General features: G+C 39.4%; 1 protein-coding gene across 2 annotated transcripts in view; it reads right to left on the bottom strand.

Annotated features, from left to right (window-relative positions):
* Positions 1-241: 241 nt before the first annotated feature.
* The window catches only part of HIBADH (3-hydroxyisobutyrate dehydrogenase), a 111,061-nt gene continuing 95,983 nt past the window's right edge, over positions 242-15,319 (bottom strand). For both annotated transcript variants that reach the window (XM_020869765.2, XM_070467812.1), the window contains exons 7-8: positions 9,934-10,090; positions 242-1,221 (exon numbers count right to left, since the gene is read on the bottom strand). In XM_020869765.2, the coding sequence (XP_020725424.1) occupies positions 1,063-1,221; positions 9,934-10,090 (316 nt within the window). In that variant the 3' untranslated portion in view covers positions 242-1,062. The remainder of the gene's footprint in view (positions 1,222-9,933; positions 10,091-15,319) is intronic.

The following is a 15,319-nucleotide window of genomic DNA, read 5'->3' on the forward strand; positions in this document are numbered from 1 at the left end:
ATTACATCTACTGCAGGCCAAATTCCTATAGCACCCACGACCCAGAAAACAAAGACTCAATAAGGATACAGGCAGAGGAGCAGGATGAGGGCTGCCCACTGGCCAGTTCACACTCAGTTCCTTTTGACCTCCCCTCCCTTCCCTTTGTCCCATCCTTTCCCCATTAGTCTACAACACCAATTTGTCAGGTCATTTGACTGTTCACCAAAAAGGTTAGGAAGACACAAAAACGCCAAGGAAGTATTATCAGCATAGAAATTTATTTGAATTCAAAATAATATGGTTATATTTAGGATAATGTAATAATTATCTAAAGCGCTTATCATTGGCTCTGAAACAGTTCTAAAGAAGTCATTCTTCTGAAGTCAAAAAATATGTAGTAAGAATGTACAAGGAAGCAAAAATATATTTAAAAAAAAAGTCTGCTGAGTATTGGAAGTTGTTACAAGAGGGACACACCAAGATACTATAACAGGGTCCAATTTACATAACATGCAGCAAGGTGTTATCTTGCTTTATCAACTCTTGGAAAATAAACCATAACCTCAGAATGCAAGACCACCACCACTGGGTTAACAGGACAAACTTCCTGAGGGACACAGGGAGTAATTCACTATGCTTCCCCTGTCCCTAACTCGTTTCCTCATACCAATTTCTTTTCCTTCCTTGAGGATAGGTTTTATCCTGTTGAAAAAAACTGGTCTTATTTGTGAAAGTGTGAAAGTGAAAAGTGGAGTAAATAATATCCTGATTGAAGTAGGCAACGTTTCAGCTGAAGATGCTCAGGAATCAAACTTATGAAAAAGGTCAGTTGGCTAGCTAGCAGAGACCATTAGTGGCTTGCAGAAAAGGAAAAAAAAAAAAATTCAGGTAATATGTGTTTGCTAAATAGATAAAAAGAATAAGCAGTTAAAAATGGGTGAAAAATCCCAGGGTTTACTGTGACCCAGACAATCAAAAGCAGACAGGTGACCTCTGATTAAGCCCATTTACTTGTGGAGTGAGCTATAAGGGGCTCCAAGAGAGTTTGGTTTCCACAGTGTCCACAGCCAAAGGGCAAACTCAGAACGTTTCCTCCTCTCGTAGAAACTGGAACACGGATGAGAAGTCTTTTTTTGAGTAGCCTTTTGCGCACATCATCCTGTAGATCTGATGGGCTTGACTGCCCAGAAGGATTGGGCTCTTCGTGCTGGTAGCAGAGTCTTGTGCTAATCCCAGATCCTAAATCAAACAAGGGTGGAGGGAATACATTGAGGCTGTGCAGTTAAGGCTCACTTCGGAATTGTGGCTCCTAATGCTTGGGTTTCAAAGAAGAAAAAATGAAATCTGAAAAAATAAGATACTTACAAGAATGATGTTAAGTTAAATGTGTGTGTGTGTATAAATATTTTATAAGTGCTATCTTACAGCTACAAAACTGCTCCAGAGACAAACCTTGATTTCTGAGTGTCCTCTCCACTCCTCCACAAAACCTATCTGTTTTGACTCTGGACAGGTATGTTCCCATCCAAATGAGACCACATAGAGAAATGTTTTTTCACATCTGCAGAAGCCTGTAAGCCTAAGACAAACCCCAATATGAAATTATCAATGATGAAAATATCCATTCAATCTCTTAGTCAACACATATTTAAAAATTGCTGTGTGCTGACAAAGGAAACCAGATCTGAAAGAGACACGTGTATCCCAATGTTCATCGCAGCACTGTTTCTAATAGCCAGGACATGGAAGCAACCTAGATGCCCATCAGCAGACGAATGGATAAAGAAGCTGTGGTACATATACACCATGGAATATTACTCAGCCATTAAAAAGAATTCATTTGAATCAGTTCTAATGAGATGGATGAAACTGGAGCCCATTATACAGAGTGAAGTAAGCCAGAAAGATAAAGACCATTACAGTATACTAACACATATATATGGAATTTAGAAAGATGGTAACGATAACCCTATATGCAAAACAGAAAAAGAGACACAGATGTATAGAACAGACCTTTGGACTCTGTGGGAGAAGGCAAGGGTGGGATGTTTCGAGAGAACAGCATCGAAACATGTATATTATCTAGGGTGAAACAGATCACCAGCCCAGGTTGGATGCATGAGACAAGTGCTGAGGCCTGGTGCACTGGGAAGACCCAGAGGGATCGGGTGGAGAGGGAGGTGGGAGGGGGGATCGGGATGGGGAATACATGTAAATCCATGGCTGATTCATGTCAATGTATGACAAAAACCACTACAATACTGTAAAGTAATTAGCCTCCAACTAATAAAAATAAATGAAAAAAAATTGCTGTGTGCTGGACACTGTTCTAAGCGCTGGTGATACGTGGTCATAATAAAACCAAGTCATTATTCTCAGGAACTTAATGTCCAGTGTGAAAGATAGACAGGAAAACAACTGCTGAACTTCCAGATAATGACAAGTGATGAGGAAAAATACGCAGGGTACGGGGTCAGGAAGTCATACACAGCAAGGGGGAGAGTGGAAGGAAGAGAGTTCTGACTGATGAGATGTTTAGGGAAGACCTCCTGAGGTGGAGACACTTGACCTAACATGTGAATGTGAGGGGGCAGGGAGCTGTTTGGAGAGCTGGGGGAATGAAGTTTCAGGTGGGTGGAAGAGCAAGGGGCAGGCGCTGCAGGAGGCAGAGCTTGGATGTTCAAGAAGCAGTAAGAAGGCCGATGAGACCGAACTAGAGAGAGCAAGGCGCAGGGGAGGGAAACGAGCCTGGGGACGGGCAGAGGTGGAGCAAGAAACTTTATGATGTTTGGTGGGAAGGCTAGATTTTCCTTCAAGTGCAATGGACAGTCAGCATCACATCAACCCTTTAACATCTCTGAGAGCTACTGCTTCATTTTGAGAGTTTTGTAAAACTTATGGTTGTTTAAAGATAGACAAAAGCTAACATTATCAATTTTTTATAGTTAAACTGTAGTGAATGGTATCTTCTACTATAAGAATAGAATCATGTCCCACCTTGAAATATGTAGGGTAAATGGAAGACAATGAAGGCATGGATAATTGAAACAATATTCCCCACATTTCATTTTATTTGTGATTATATAAGAGCTGCACAAGTGGCAAAACCAGCTAGATTGCCTTCTTACCATTACCATCCTCATTTCCTCATCAACAGAAAAGTCAACAAGCAATGAAAGAGGAAGACAAGAGGCAAGATCAGGACCGTTTGTATTCTTTGAGGAACATTCTTGATAAATGAGCAGTTATGGATACCATCCACTCAAAGGAGGAAATGATTCAAAGAAAAAAGAAGGAAAGTTTAAAGAATGGGTTAAATCTCTAGCCACTTGGATATGTATGATGCTATAGGTGTTAACACGATTTTGTGCTTACTTATATATTTTTCACATGCAAACACATAGATTTCAAAAATCTACTTAACCTAAAACTCGTCTATAGCTTCCACTGAAAAGCAAGGTTAATTATTACCCACACATTTAACAAGTGTGGGTGGAAAAGCTACATTATTGCTTATACCCAGACAAGCAGACAAGCTTCTTGTCAACATCATTTTGCTGCACATCTGCAAGACGCATTTATTTAAAAACGACAGAGAGAAAATCTACATAGAAAGACTGCCTGTAATTTTTAACCTAGAACTATAACTAGAATATAAAAACTTAGAGTAAACATAACATACTGAGGAGAAGACAACATTATTGAGAAGGAAAGTCTAGTAGAGGTTTTCAAGTGGGCAAGTAAATATTCCAAATAAGAGCTAATAAAACCAAAAAAAGGAAGCTAAAATAGCTTTGCTGGCTGCTACCTCAGAGGACAGACATTCTAAAAAGAGAAAGGTGATTTAGTCTATAAAACTCTAAGTGGCTTGTCTGTCCTGAAATGTAAGAAAAGAAGGCATCCTTTGAAGTCTGTAACATGTAATTTAAAACAAACAAATGCCCCACTTCACTAATCAAATAAAAACACTTATGAATTCATGAGCTCAATGGGTGGTTCAGGGGAAAAAATTAAACAACTGCAAAAGTTTTCAACAAATTAATGAAGGACCAAGTCATTGCATTTTACATGGAGACAGGTACATTAAATAAGTAACGAGAGTGGTCATGATATTCCATAAGTTGTTTCTTAGAGGCCATCAGAAACAGACTTTTAGGTTGAGGAGTTTTTGGATGTTCTAATTATGGTCTGATTATATATACACACCCTATATTAGAATTTTATGATGTTAAGACCTAGAAACATATAAGCCTCTACTTTAAGAACACACTAATATCATCTCCCCCAACACAATGAGATCTAATAGCAGTCAAGCAAAATATCTCCTAGTAAGTTAAGGCCTTGTCATGGTGAAGGGGCTTGCATAACTCAATGAAGCTATGAGCCACACCATGCAGGGCCACTCAAGATGGACATGTCATAGTGAAGAGTTCTGACAAAACGTGGTCCACTAGAGGAGGGAATGCAAACCACTCTAGTACTCTTGCTGAGAGAACCCCACGAAGAGTATGAAAAGGCAAAAAAGATATGACACAGAATGAGGAGTCCCCCAGGTTGGAAGGTGTCCAGTATGCCACTGGGGAAGAGTGGAGGGCAATTACTAATAGCTCCAGAAAGAATGGAGCAGCTGGGCCAAAGTAGAAACAACGCTGAGTTGTGGATGTGCCTGGTGGTGAGAGTAAAGTCTGATGCTGTAAAGAACAATATTGCATAGGAATCTGGAATGTTAGGTCCTTGAGTCAATCAAACTGGACGAGATCAAGCAGGAGTTGGCAAGAGTAAACATCAGTATTTTAGGAATCAGTGAACTAAAATGGATGGGAATGGGCAAATTTAATTCAGATGACCATTATATCTACTACTGTGGGCAAGAATCCCTTAGAAGAAATAGAGTAGCCCTCATGGTTAATGAAAGAGTCCGAATCTACTACTGTGGGCAAGAATCCCTTAAAAGAGATAGAGTAGCCCTCATGGTTAATGAAAGAGTCTGAAATGCAGTACTTGGGTGCAATCTCAAAAACAACAAAATGATCTTGGGTTGCTTCCAAGGCAAACCATTCAACACCACAGTAATCCAAGTCTATGCCTCAACCACTAATGCTGAAGAAGTTGAAGTTGACCAGTTCAATGAAGATATACAAGACCGTCTAGAACTAACACCAAAAACAGATGTCCTTTTCATCATAGGGAACTGGAATGCAAAAGTAGGAAGTCAAGAGATACCTGGAGTAATAGGCAAGTTTGGTCTTGGACTACAAAATGAAGCAGGGCAAAGGCTAACAGAGTTTTATCAAGGATACACACTGGTCACAGCAAACACCCTTTTCCAGCAACACATGGACATCACCAGAGAGTCAATAAAAATAAGACTGATTATATTCTTTGCAGCCAAAGATGGAGAAGCTCTATACAGTCAGCAAAAGCAAGATCAGGAGTTGATTGTGCTTAGATCATGAGCTCCATGTGGAAAAATTCAGGCTTAAATTGAAGAAAGTAGGGAAAATCAGTAGGCCATTTGGGTATGACCTAAATCAAATCCTTTATGATTGTATACAGTGAAGGTGACGAATAGATTCAAGGAATTAGATCTGGTAGAGGGTCTGAGAACTGTGGACGGAAGTTCATAACACTGTATAGGAGGTGGTAACCAATACATCCCAAAGAAAAAGAAATGCAAGAAGGCAAGTGGTTGTCTAAAGAGGCTTTAGAAATAGCTGAGGAAAGAAGAGAAGTGAAAGGCAAGGGAGAAAGGGAAAGATATACCCAACTGAGAGCTTCCCAGGTGATAAAAGAGACACAAGTTTGACCCCTAGATTGAGAAAATATTCTGGAGGAGGGCATGGCAACCCACTCTAGTATTCTCGCCCAGAGAATCCCATGGACAGAGGAGCCTGGCAGGCTACAGCTTAGAGGGTCACAAAGAGTTGGACATGACTGAAGCAACTTAGCACGCAACTCTTGAATCAAGAGTTCCACAGAACAGCAAAGAGGGATAAGAAGGCCTTCTTAAAGGAACAGTGCGGGAGGGGGGATCGGGATGGGGAATACATGTAAATCCATGGCTAATTCATGTCTATGTATGACAAAAACCACTACAATATTGTAAAGTAATTAGCCTCCAACTAATAAAAATAAACGAAAAAAAAAAAAAAAGGAACAGTGCAAATAGAGGGCAACAACAGAATGGGAAAGACCAGAGATCTCTCCAAGAAAACTGGGGCTATTTAGGAAACATTTCATGCAGGGATGGGCAGGATAAAGGACAGAAATGGTAAAGACCTAACAGAAGCAGAAGAGATTAAGAAGAGGTGGTAAGAATATACACAACTACACAAAAAAGATCTTCATGACCCAGATAACCATGATGGTGTGATCATTTACCTAGAGTCAGACATCCTGCAATATGAAATCAAGTAGGCCTTAGTAAGCATCACCACAAACAAAGCTAGTGGAAGTGATGGAATTCTAGCTGAGCTATTTCAAATCCTAAAAGATGATGCTGTTAAACTGCTGCACTCAATATGTCAGCAAATTTGGAAAACTCAACAGTGGCCATAGGACTGGAAAAGGTCAACTTTCATTCCAATCCCAAAGAAAGGTAATGCCAAAGAATGTTCCAACTACAGTACAACTGCACTCACTGAAATGAGTGCTACTACATGCTACTAAGACTGTCCTCAAAATCCTTCAAGCTAGGCTTTAGTAGTATGTGGACTGAGAACTTCCAGATGTACAAGCTAGGTTTAGAAAAGCAGAGGAACCAGAGATCAAATTGCCAAAATTTGCTGGATCACGGAGAAAGCAAGGAAGCTTCAGAAAAACATCTACTTCTGCTTCACTGACTATGCTAAAGCCTTTGACTGTGTGTATCACAACAAACTGTGGAAAATTCTTAAAAAGATGGGAATACCAGACCACCTTACCTGTCTCCAGAGAAACCTGTATGTGGGTCAAGAAGCAACATGGAACGACTGAGTGGTTCAAAACTGGGAAAGGAGTAGAACAAGGCTGTATATTGTCACCCTAGTCATTTAACTTATATGCAGAGTACTTCATGTGAAATGCCGGGCTGGATGAATCACAAACTGGAATCAAGATTGCTGGGAAAAATATCAATAACCTCAGATATGCAGATGATAACACTCTAAGGGCTAGTGGAAGTGAAGAGGAACTAAAGAGCCTCTTGAAAGTGAAAGTGAAGAGTGAAAAAGCTGGCTTAAAACTCAACATTCAAAAAACTAAGATCATGGCATCCAGTCCCATCACTTTATGGCAAACAGATGGGGAAATAATGGAAACAGTGACAGATTTTATTTTCTTGGGCTCCAAAATCACTGTAGACAGTGAATGCAATCATATTAGAAGACGCTTGCTCCTTGGAAGGAAAGATGTGACAAACCTAGACAGCATATTAAAAATCAAAGACATCACTTTGCTGACAAAGGTCCATACAGTCAAAGGTATGGTTTTCCAGTAGTCATGCACAGATGTGAGAGCTGGACCATAAAGAAGGCTGAGTGCTGAAGAATTGATACTTTCGAATTGTGGCATTGGAGAAGACTCTTGAGAGTACCGTGGAGTGCAAGGGGTCAAACTAGTCAGTCCTAAAGGAAATCAGTTCTGAATATTCATTGGAAGGACTGATGCTGAAGCTGAAGTTCCAATATTCTGGCCACCTGATGCATAGAGCCAACTCACTGGAAAAGACACGGATGCTGGGAAAAACTGAAGGCAAAAGGAGAAGGAGGCAGTAGAGGATGAGATGGTTAGATAGCATCACTGACTCAATGGATATGAATTTGAGCAAAATCATGGAAATAGTGAAGGACAGGGGAGCCTGGCATGCTACAGTCCATGGTCACAAAGAATCTGACACGACTTAGTGACTGAACAACAACAAATAGCCTCATCTGCCCAAGCAGGTATGACTGCTTTCATCAGTAGCATTCATGGGGATTTTTTTAACCTCTATCAGTTTCTCGACACAAGTCTCATCTATAGTGTGAGACACACACCCATACACACATCTATAGTGGGTTTCACTAACAGCCCTCTGAGGTGATGAAAGCATTTCTGTGTAAATTCTCTCATTGTAAGCAAAATTCAGAAGTATTGTTCTTTGTAAGGGAAATGACAACTGCATTTTACAGAGAAAACAAGGGCAAAAGAGAACAATGTTCGTATGTTTTACTACTGAATTGTCTTATGCTATCTTCTACTATCAAGGAAATAATTTTAAAGGAACTCAATAGGGACAGATTCTTCCTGGGCAGGGGCACTGGAGAAAATGGTGGAATGAAAGGTGTGATACACAGGTCAGCTACAGTTGAGAGTCCCAAAATAAAGCCAGCACTGCTTACAGGTCACTTGTTAGCTGCTTCTTCAATTGGAGCCATTAGCAGTATTTGAGAAACCAAACAAGCTAACAGGTCACAGCCTACTTCACACAGATACATAAAGCAAACTGGGCATAAATGTGATTCTTTCACTCTTCTGTGTCCTGATAAACGACCCTGCAGCTTTGTGAAAACAATCCACTTAAGGAGCTACTTTCTCCAATAAAAGTAACACAGCACACTACATCAATAAAAGCCTGTGTGGAAGATATGCAGGCCAAAATACAAGGTACAGACTGGCATAAAAATAAGTATTTTCTTAAATGAAACATGAGGAGAAATGAAACTACAAAATCCACAAAATAAGAAACATAGTTTCAAACCTGGCTTCACACAATAAATATTTCAAATGAGCTGACAATGTGCCAGGGGTCGGGCTGGAGGGCGAGGAAGCATTGAGGTAGGCCTGGGGCAGACCAGGCGCAGGGCTGCCAGGGAGGGAAAACAAGGGGCCAAATGAGCCCCACGTGGCTAAAGCAAAGGAGGGGAGTGGGAAGCAGAGATGAGTCAGGGAGGAGAGCAAAGGCCTTTAAGAAAACGTGCAGAGATGGACTTTAACCTACAAGTAACTGGAATCCACGAAAGAGGCTTAACAGGAGAGATGACATAATCAGGTTTTTACATTTTAGGAAGCCCACCCTTTGCCATGTCATGGAAAATGAACTGGGGAAGATGAGAATGAAAGGCAAGGAGACTAGTTGAGGGCTGATGTGGCAGCATCCAAATGAGGTTCAGCCAAGGTACTGGAGGTGGTGGAGAGGGCGAGTGGACAAAGGCAAGGCACAGTCGAGAAGCAGAATGCACGAACATCGTGGGGAATGAGCAAGGGTAACCTGCGCGCCATATCCAAGTGTTCGTACTATTTCTTTGGTCGAAAAGTAAAGGGCAGGGGTGTGGGGAGTGAGAACGGGGGAACGCACTACACAAAAATCTGAAACTGTTTGTCTAAAAAGTATTTTCTAACATTGAAATTACAAATGAGAGAAGGCTGATAATTTGCTTTTCAAATGACTTTACATGTAAACTCATATTCTTAAAGCAGGAAGATGTATTTAGAAATCTAGTATCATGAGAAAGATCCTCTCTTCTGTGATATGTACATCTAATGTCATTATATTATTAGCCATCAGAAAATGCTTACTGCTTCCATTTCTAAGGACTTGGTAAATGACTATAAACAAGAAGAACAAAATTTTACCGACTCACATTACAAACAAAACCAAACACAAGAGAAACATCCTAATCTATTCTCATCCAAAAGACCAGGATTAAACATGAACAAGATAAGGGTTTTTATCCAAGCTAAGTTTGAACTAATTTCCTGTGAGTGAGTCGCTATTTTAGTCATCTGCCTTCTAGGATAAATGTGTGCTTTCTTACAAGCAGGGAGGAGTGGGAGTGGGAGTGGGGTGGGGTGGGATGGTGAGCCCTGGGGAGGGAGGGAGGTAGTAGCAAGTGGGGGTGGGTGGAGAATGATAGAGGGAAAGATGGAAGGAGAAGAAGAGACCATTAAACATTTCCCCACTCTCTTGGGTAGTCACTGCATTTCCCATACCTTTGCCATGAGTGTTGTTCCGAATCCGCCCTGATAGTTATTAGCCGAGGGAACTCCATCCATCACCCCAGGTACAGGATTATAAGTGTCACTTGACCAACATCGTCCTGAGCTCATATTTAGGATTTTAGCCAAGAGTTTTGGGTCAAGCCCTAACCTGTCAAAGGTCAAAGGAAAGAAGTGTTAAATGTCAAAGTGTACAAGTCACATGTGACTTATTTATGTCTGAGGGTGCTCCATCTTCTCTCTCCATTTATGATGTCTTCAAAAATCAAAGCAGATGGATGAGTGAAGAATCCAATCTTAAATTATAGGGTGTTAAAAGCTAGTGAAGAAACACTTCTGAGCCAGGACACTACACTGAGAGAAAACCTGCGCTACCCTGCCTTTAAGAAACAATATATAATTGCATAAAAAGTGTTGCTGGCTTATCATGCACATAGGTTTTCTAGTCTTTTGAACATTATTGCATTTATGTGTCACCTAAGAACATTAAGCCAAGATGATCATCTAAATTCTACAGTCTTTACTCGCAAATGATATATTTCAGAAAGAAATACTGACAGATAAGCTACGTTTCATGGGAGTCTATGTATCATTTATGTGTATGTTTATTCTTTTAGCTTTTATGAGAATAAATGAAAGAGATGAGTCATGAGCAGTAAAATGAGCTTATGAGAAGTTATTATTATAAAAGAGGACATTTCTTGCTGTAAACTTTTCCTTATTTATTAAATCTTCATTAGACCATCCTGCTTATGAAGCAAGTCTGCATAGAGCTGTGACATATGCTATCTATTCAGAGGCATGCATTATAGTTCTGGGTCAACTGCTGATAAGGTTACTGATCCTGATAAAACAAAGCCTGCCCAAGCGGAAACATCATTTGTTCTATCACTGAGCCGATGGCATAAACGGCTGTTCAAATGTGGACCCAGGGAAAAAAAAATTAAAATGCTGTACTACTTTGATTTCAAGTATCTTAGTGCAGTCTGGCAAGCACTGTTTTGCTAAGTATCTTTTAATCAAGTTTCAAATAAAACTTTCTACTTTTCCTTAAAACTAATCCATTCCAGAATGGAAAAAAAAAAAGATTAAAAAGAGACATATAAATGTTAAATGAATTGTGTATTTTGGCATGCTGCTTATTACCTGTGTGTTGAAATATATCTGTTTATTTCCAGGGCAGAATATAACAACCAGGAAAACCTTTTTCCAAACGCTCAAGTGGAGTCGAGGGATAATACCCGGGATGGGTAAGGACTTACCACATAATACAACTGTTATGTAATCAGACTTTCAAGGAGCAACTGTGATTCAAGGAATACGATATGGCATGCCATCTACATGAATTCACATAGTGGGTCATGTTATAATGAGCAGTTTTTACTAAAAGATTGTAACAAATAAAGATTCCATTGAAGTCAGCTGTTCAACTGTACTCTGCTGGAAAGTAACCTGGCAGTTTCACTCATTCTTTTATAAAGATCCAAGTTTGTTACATGTATAATTTGCTACTGACGTTTTCTTTCTCTTTTAAATAAAACCAGGCTACCAGGGTGCTATGGCAGCAGATGACCCAAAGCCAGTGCACTCAGGGAATAACTGTGGAAAATAAAGTCACAAATGAACAATTAGTCAATTTGCTGTAACTGCAAATATATTTTCTAAGCACAAGTATTGTGTTCTATGAGCAGGGGATATTTTTAAAGACCCCCTCTCCAAAACATTGCTTTTTCCTACCATTTGAAATGTAATTCAGGCTTCCTAATTTAAATTTTCTTTGAAAATGGCTCATCACATTCTGAGCAGCAGAGATACTCCCCTGCTTATCAGGCTGGACTCAACAGTGCCTCACAATGCTCTTTATTGCTAAAGAAATTCATACTCTGTCTATAATACTCACCAAATGGGAGCACAGCTTATTATCTGTTGTAAAACCCTACCTTTCATTTTGCTTGAATGTTCAAGGAAAAATATTGGCACTGATTTATGGAACTCTTTTTGGTGAACATGTTACTATTTAGAAGCAACCTGAGGGGCACACCAAAAAACGAGGTGACAGTTGTCACGTGCTCACTTTTCAAATCGTTTGCGTCCCCACTGGGCTGATACCTTTAGGAGATGGCTGCCCCCTCTTCGCACCTCCCCAAGCCACTCCCCCCCCAACAGCAAAGTGTATCATTAAAAAGAGCAAGTTCGAAGTGTTTTGCATTTCATCTTTCTGAGGATTCTTTCACTGGCATATATATAACTGACAGCTAAAATTAGACATGATATTAAAATCAGTTACTGAAGTCCTCTGTCTTCCACTGTGCCCAAGGCTTGTAACGGTCTGCAACCAGCTAGAATACACAGTAATTGTCATTCAGGGAGTCTATCCTAGAACGTCATGCTTCACTGGAGAAGACTGAGTTTCCATTTGAAATCAACAAATTAATCCAAGACAGGTATCTGAAAGGGCAAGTTTAATAGGAAGCAGCTACTGGGCTCTCAACCATGATAAAATGTTATTGCTGTTTCCCTGTAAATTGGCTGGGAACATATGATACTTTCTGCATAAGAGCCCCATTGCTGTTCAGGAGATATACAGCTCAAGCCATCAAAAGGATGACAGTCTGTCAGTCCCCATAATAACTTGCCACTGGATGTGGTTCGAGAGTACGCGCGTGCATGCATGTGGCTTTACAATTGCTGGAATGTTCTCTGATATAAACAGAGAATGAATTCATTGCTCTGACCGCATATATAATGCAACTCAAATAAACGTCACTGTGTCAAATCTACTCACCTTTAAAACACAAGAATTTGAAATGAACTTTTGAGAAAAGTAAAAATGATGCATAAACTGTAAGAAAAATTCAAGAGAAGCCAAGTGTTTGCCTTCACTGTAACCAAGGCTTTTAAAGGCTAAAAAAGTTTGCTCACTTTATAGTCTCTGTAAGTATCTATACTGTCTGGTTTATATAAGAACACAGCAAATGATGTCCCTAAACTGAGATGTTTGTATCACAGGAACCGATCTGGAAATGAAACATCCAAGACTAGGTCAATTTAAATCAATCATTCCCTTATTCACCAAAGTTTATGCAGACTTGCCAGCTAACAAGAGGCTGTGCCTGCCCTCCAAGAGTGGGCCAGTTAGGACATCCACATAGTAAAATTTACCTAAGGCAGGGGGAAGAGCCTTACCTACCTCCCCCACTCTTTGCTCTTCATTCACCTGACAAATCTTCACTGAGTGCCTACTATGTGCCATGGATGAACAGACAAAACTCACAGAACCTGCATTCTAATTGGGAAGACAGGCAATAAACAAACAAACAAACAAATCTATAATGCTAGCCAGTGAGAAGCATTATGAAGAAAAAACATTAACATACAATTCAAATACTAACCACCACCATCACGTCAATAACTACCATGTATTAAGCACCTACTATGTCTCAGGAACTGTTTTAAAAGATTGACATGGGTGAATTTATTTACTCCTCACAACAGATACGGGGCTTCCCTGGTAGCTCAGATGGTAAAGAACCTGCCTGCAATGTGGGAGACCTGGGTTCAATCCCTGGGCTGGGAAGTTCTCCTGGGGAAGGGAATGGCTACCTCCAGTACTCTTGCCTGGAAAACTCCATGACAGAGGAGTCTGGAGGGCTACGGTCCATGGGTTACACAGAGTTGGACATGACTCAGTGACTAACACTTTCACTTTTCACAACACATCCTATTATTACTATGGATAGATACTATTATTTTTGTCATTTTATAGATGAGAAAAGTTTAAGTTGGTGGCACAGCTGGAATGTGGTCATCAACAGGCACCCAGACTCACCACCCTGAGTCTCACTAGGTCATATGGGTAGTCACTTAATCAGCCATCATGACGACCATCTTACAAGTTTAGTAAGAAATTTGGTCAAACCTTTATTATAAACCTTAGGCCATATGTTTTATCTATTAGGGTATACAACTGAGAGGTTTCAGTCATCACTTAAACAAAAAGGAAACACCATCTCAGGGCAGTAGCCAAGAAGCTAAAATTATGCTAATGGGAAAGTCTTCAACTTGAACAGCCTTCCAGAAGCTTAACTGTTTTAAGCTTCTTTTGGTGGAAGGAGACAATATGGCTGTTGCTAGAGGGACCTGGGCCCTGGTGGTAATGCAAATAACTTGTTACACCACCCATATTGGGGGGAAAAAAAAAGAAAACCAAACAAAAACACAATTTCTGGTAGAAGAAAAATGAAAACAAAACAACAAAATTCACATTACCAACCTTATCCTTACGTGGTGCATGGGAACAAAAATCTCTCTAAGACACATAAGGCATTTTTAGTACCGTAAAACTACGCTCTTGAGTCCTAAATAGAACCCAATTAGAAGGCAGAAAGGTCCAGTAAAAAAGAATCTCAAAATATGCTGTATACCAATGCTTTTTATGCTTTACTTTTTTTTTTTTTATAGCATTTAAACTTTCACTGACATCCATAAACATTCATTGTAAAAGATCATATAGGGTCAATAAGAGTTTAAAACTATAAGGTTTTAATCTTCTATTTAAAAAAGGGAAACGTGAGTGTTCCAGAAAAAAACACTGCCTTATGAGAATGAAATTAATCAGAAATGATCACTTCATAGGAACAAGTGACTCAATTTGTAAATGTTGACATTAATGCTCTAGAAAATTTTCACTTCAGAGTGAACAGAATATAAATGTGGCTGAACCACTTTGATGCTATAGTACTTTGTGGGAATTTACTACTTGGGAATTTATGCTTGCTGATGCCAATTTTCTCTTTCACCTTGCAAAGCTCAATAAATCGTGGCCGCTCTCTATACTCTATTAGAGAACAATCCTGTCATTTTAAACCATGTCTGTAAACCATGGAGAAAAGACAATAGCCGAAGCAATCATTTTTAGGACTTTCAAACCACTGAGAATCTCTGTAAGATAAACTGATAAAATCCTAATGTTGTGAAAATAAACAATTCATTAGTACAATGTAGAGTACCACAAATTTACAGATTATTAATATTGTAGCACATAAGTAAAAATAATGAATTCCTGCTTTGAATTCAGACATGTGTGTGTGTGTGTGTATATACATATGTAAATATTTTATTTATACACATATACATCAATAACAGTAATATACAGTTTTGGAAAAATTAAACATTGAAAGCTTAATATTTTCCAAATGTTGTTTTTATCATAGTGAATCAAGGCCAACAATAAAAGATTTATTGCTTTTGCTCTTAATACTTGTTTGAAATTTTATCACTTTTTTTTCCTCTTTGATAATAAACTTACTCTAGTAGCCAATGTATACATTTTATTCATTTGATTCAACTGATTTTCGTACTACTCTTTATTAGCTGGCCT

The sequence above is a fragment of the Odocoileus virginianus genome, chromosome 1 (genome assembly GCF_023699985.2).
Source record: "Odocoileus virginianus isolate 20LAN1187 ecotype Illinois chromosome 1, Ovbor_1.2, whole genome shotgun sequence".
In the NCBI taxonomy this organism is placed as follows: domain Eukaryota; kingdom Metazoa; phylum Chordata; class Mammalia; order Artiodactyla; family Cervidae; genus Odocoileus; species Odocoileus virginianus.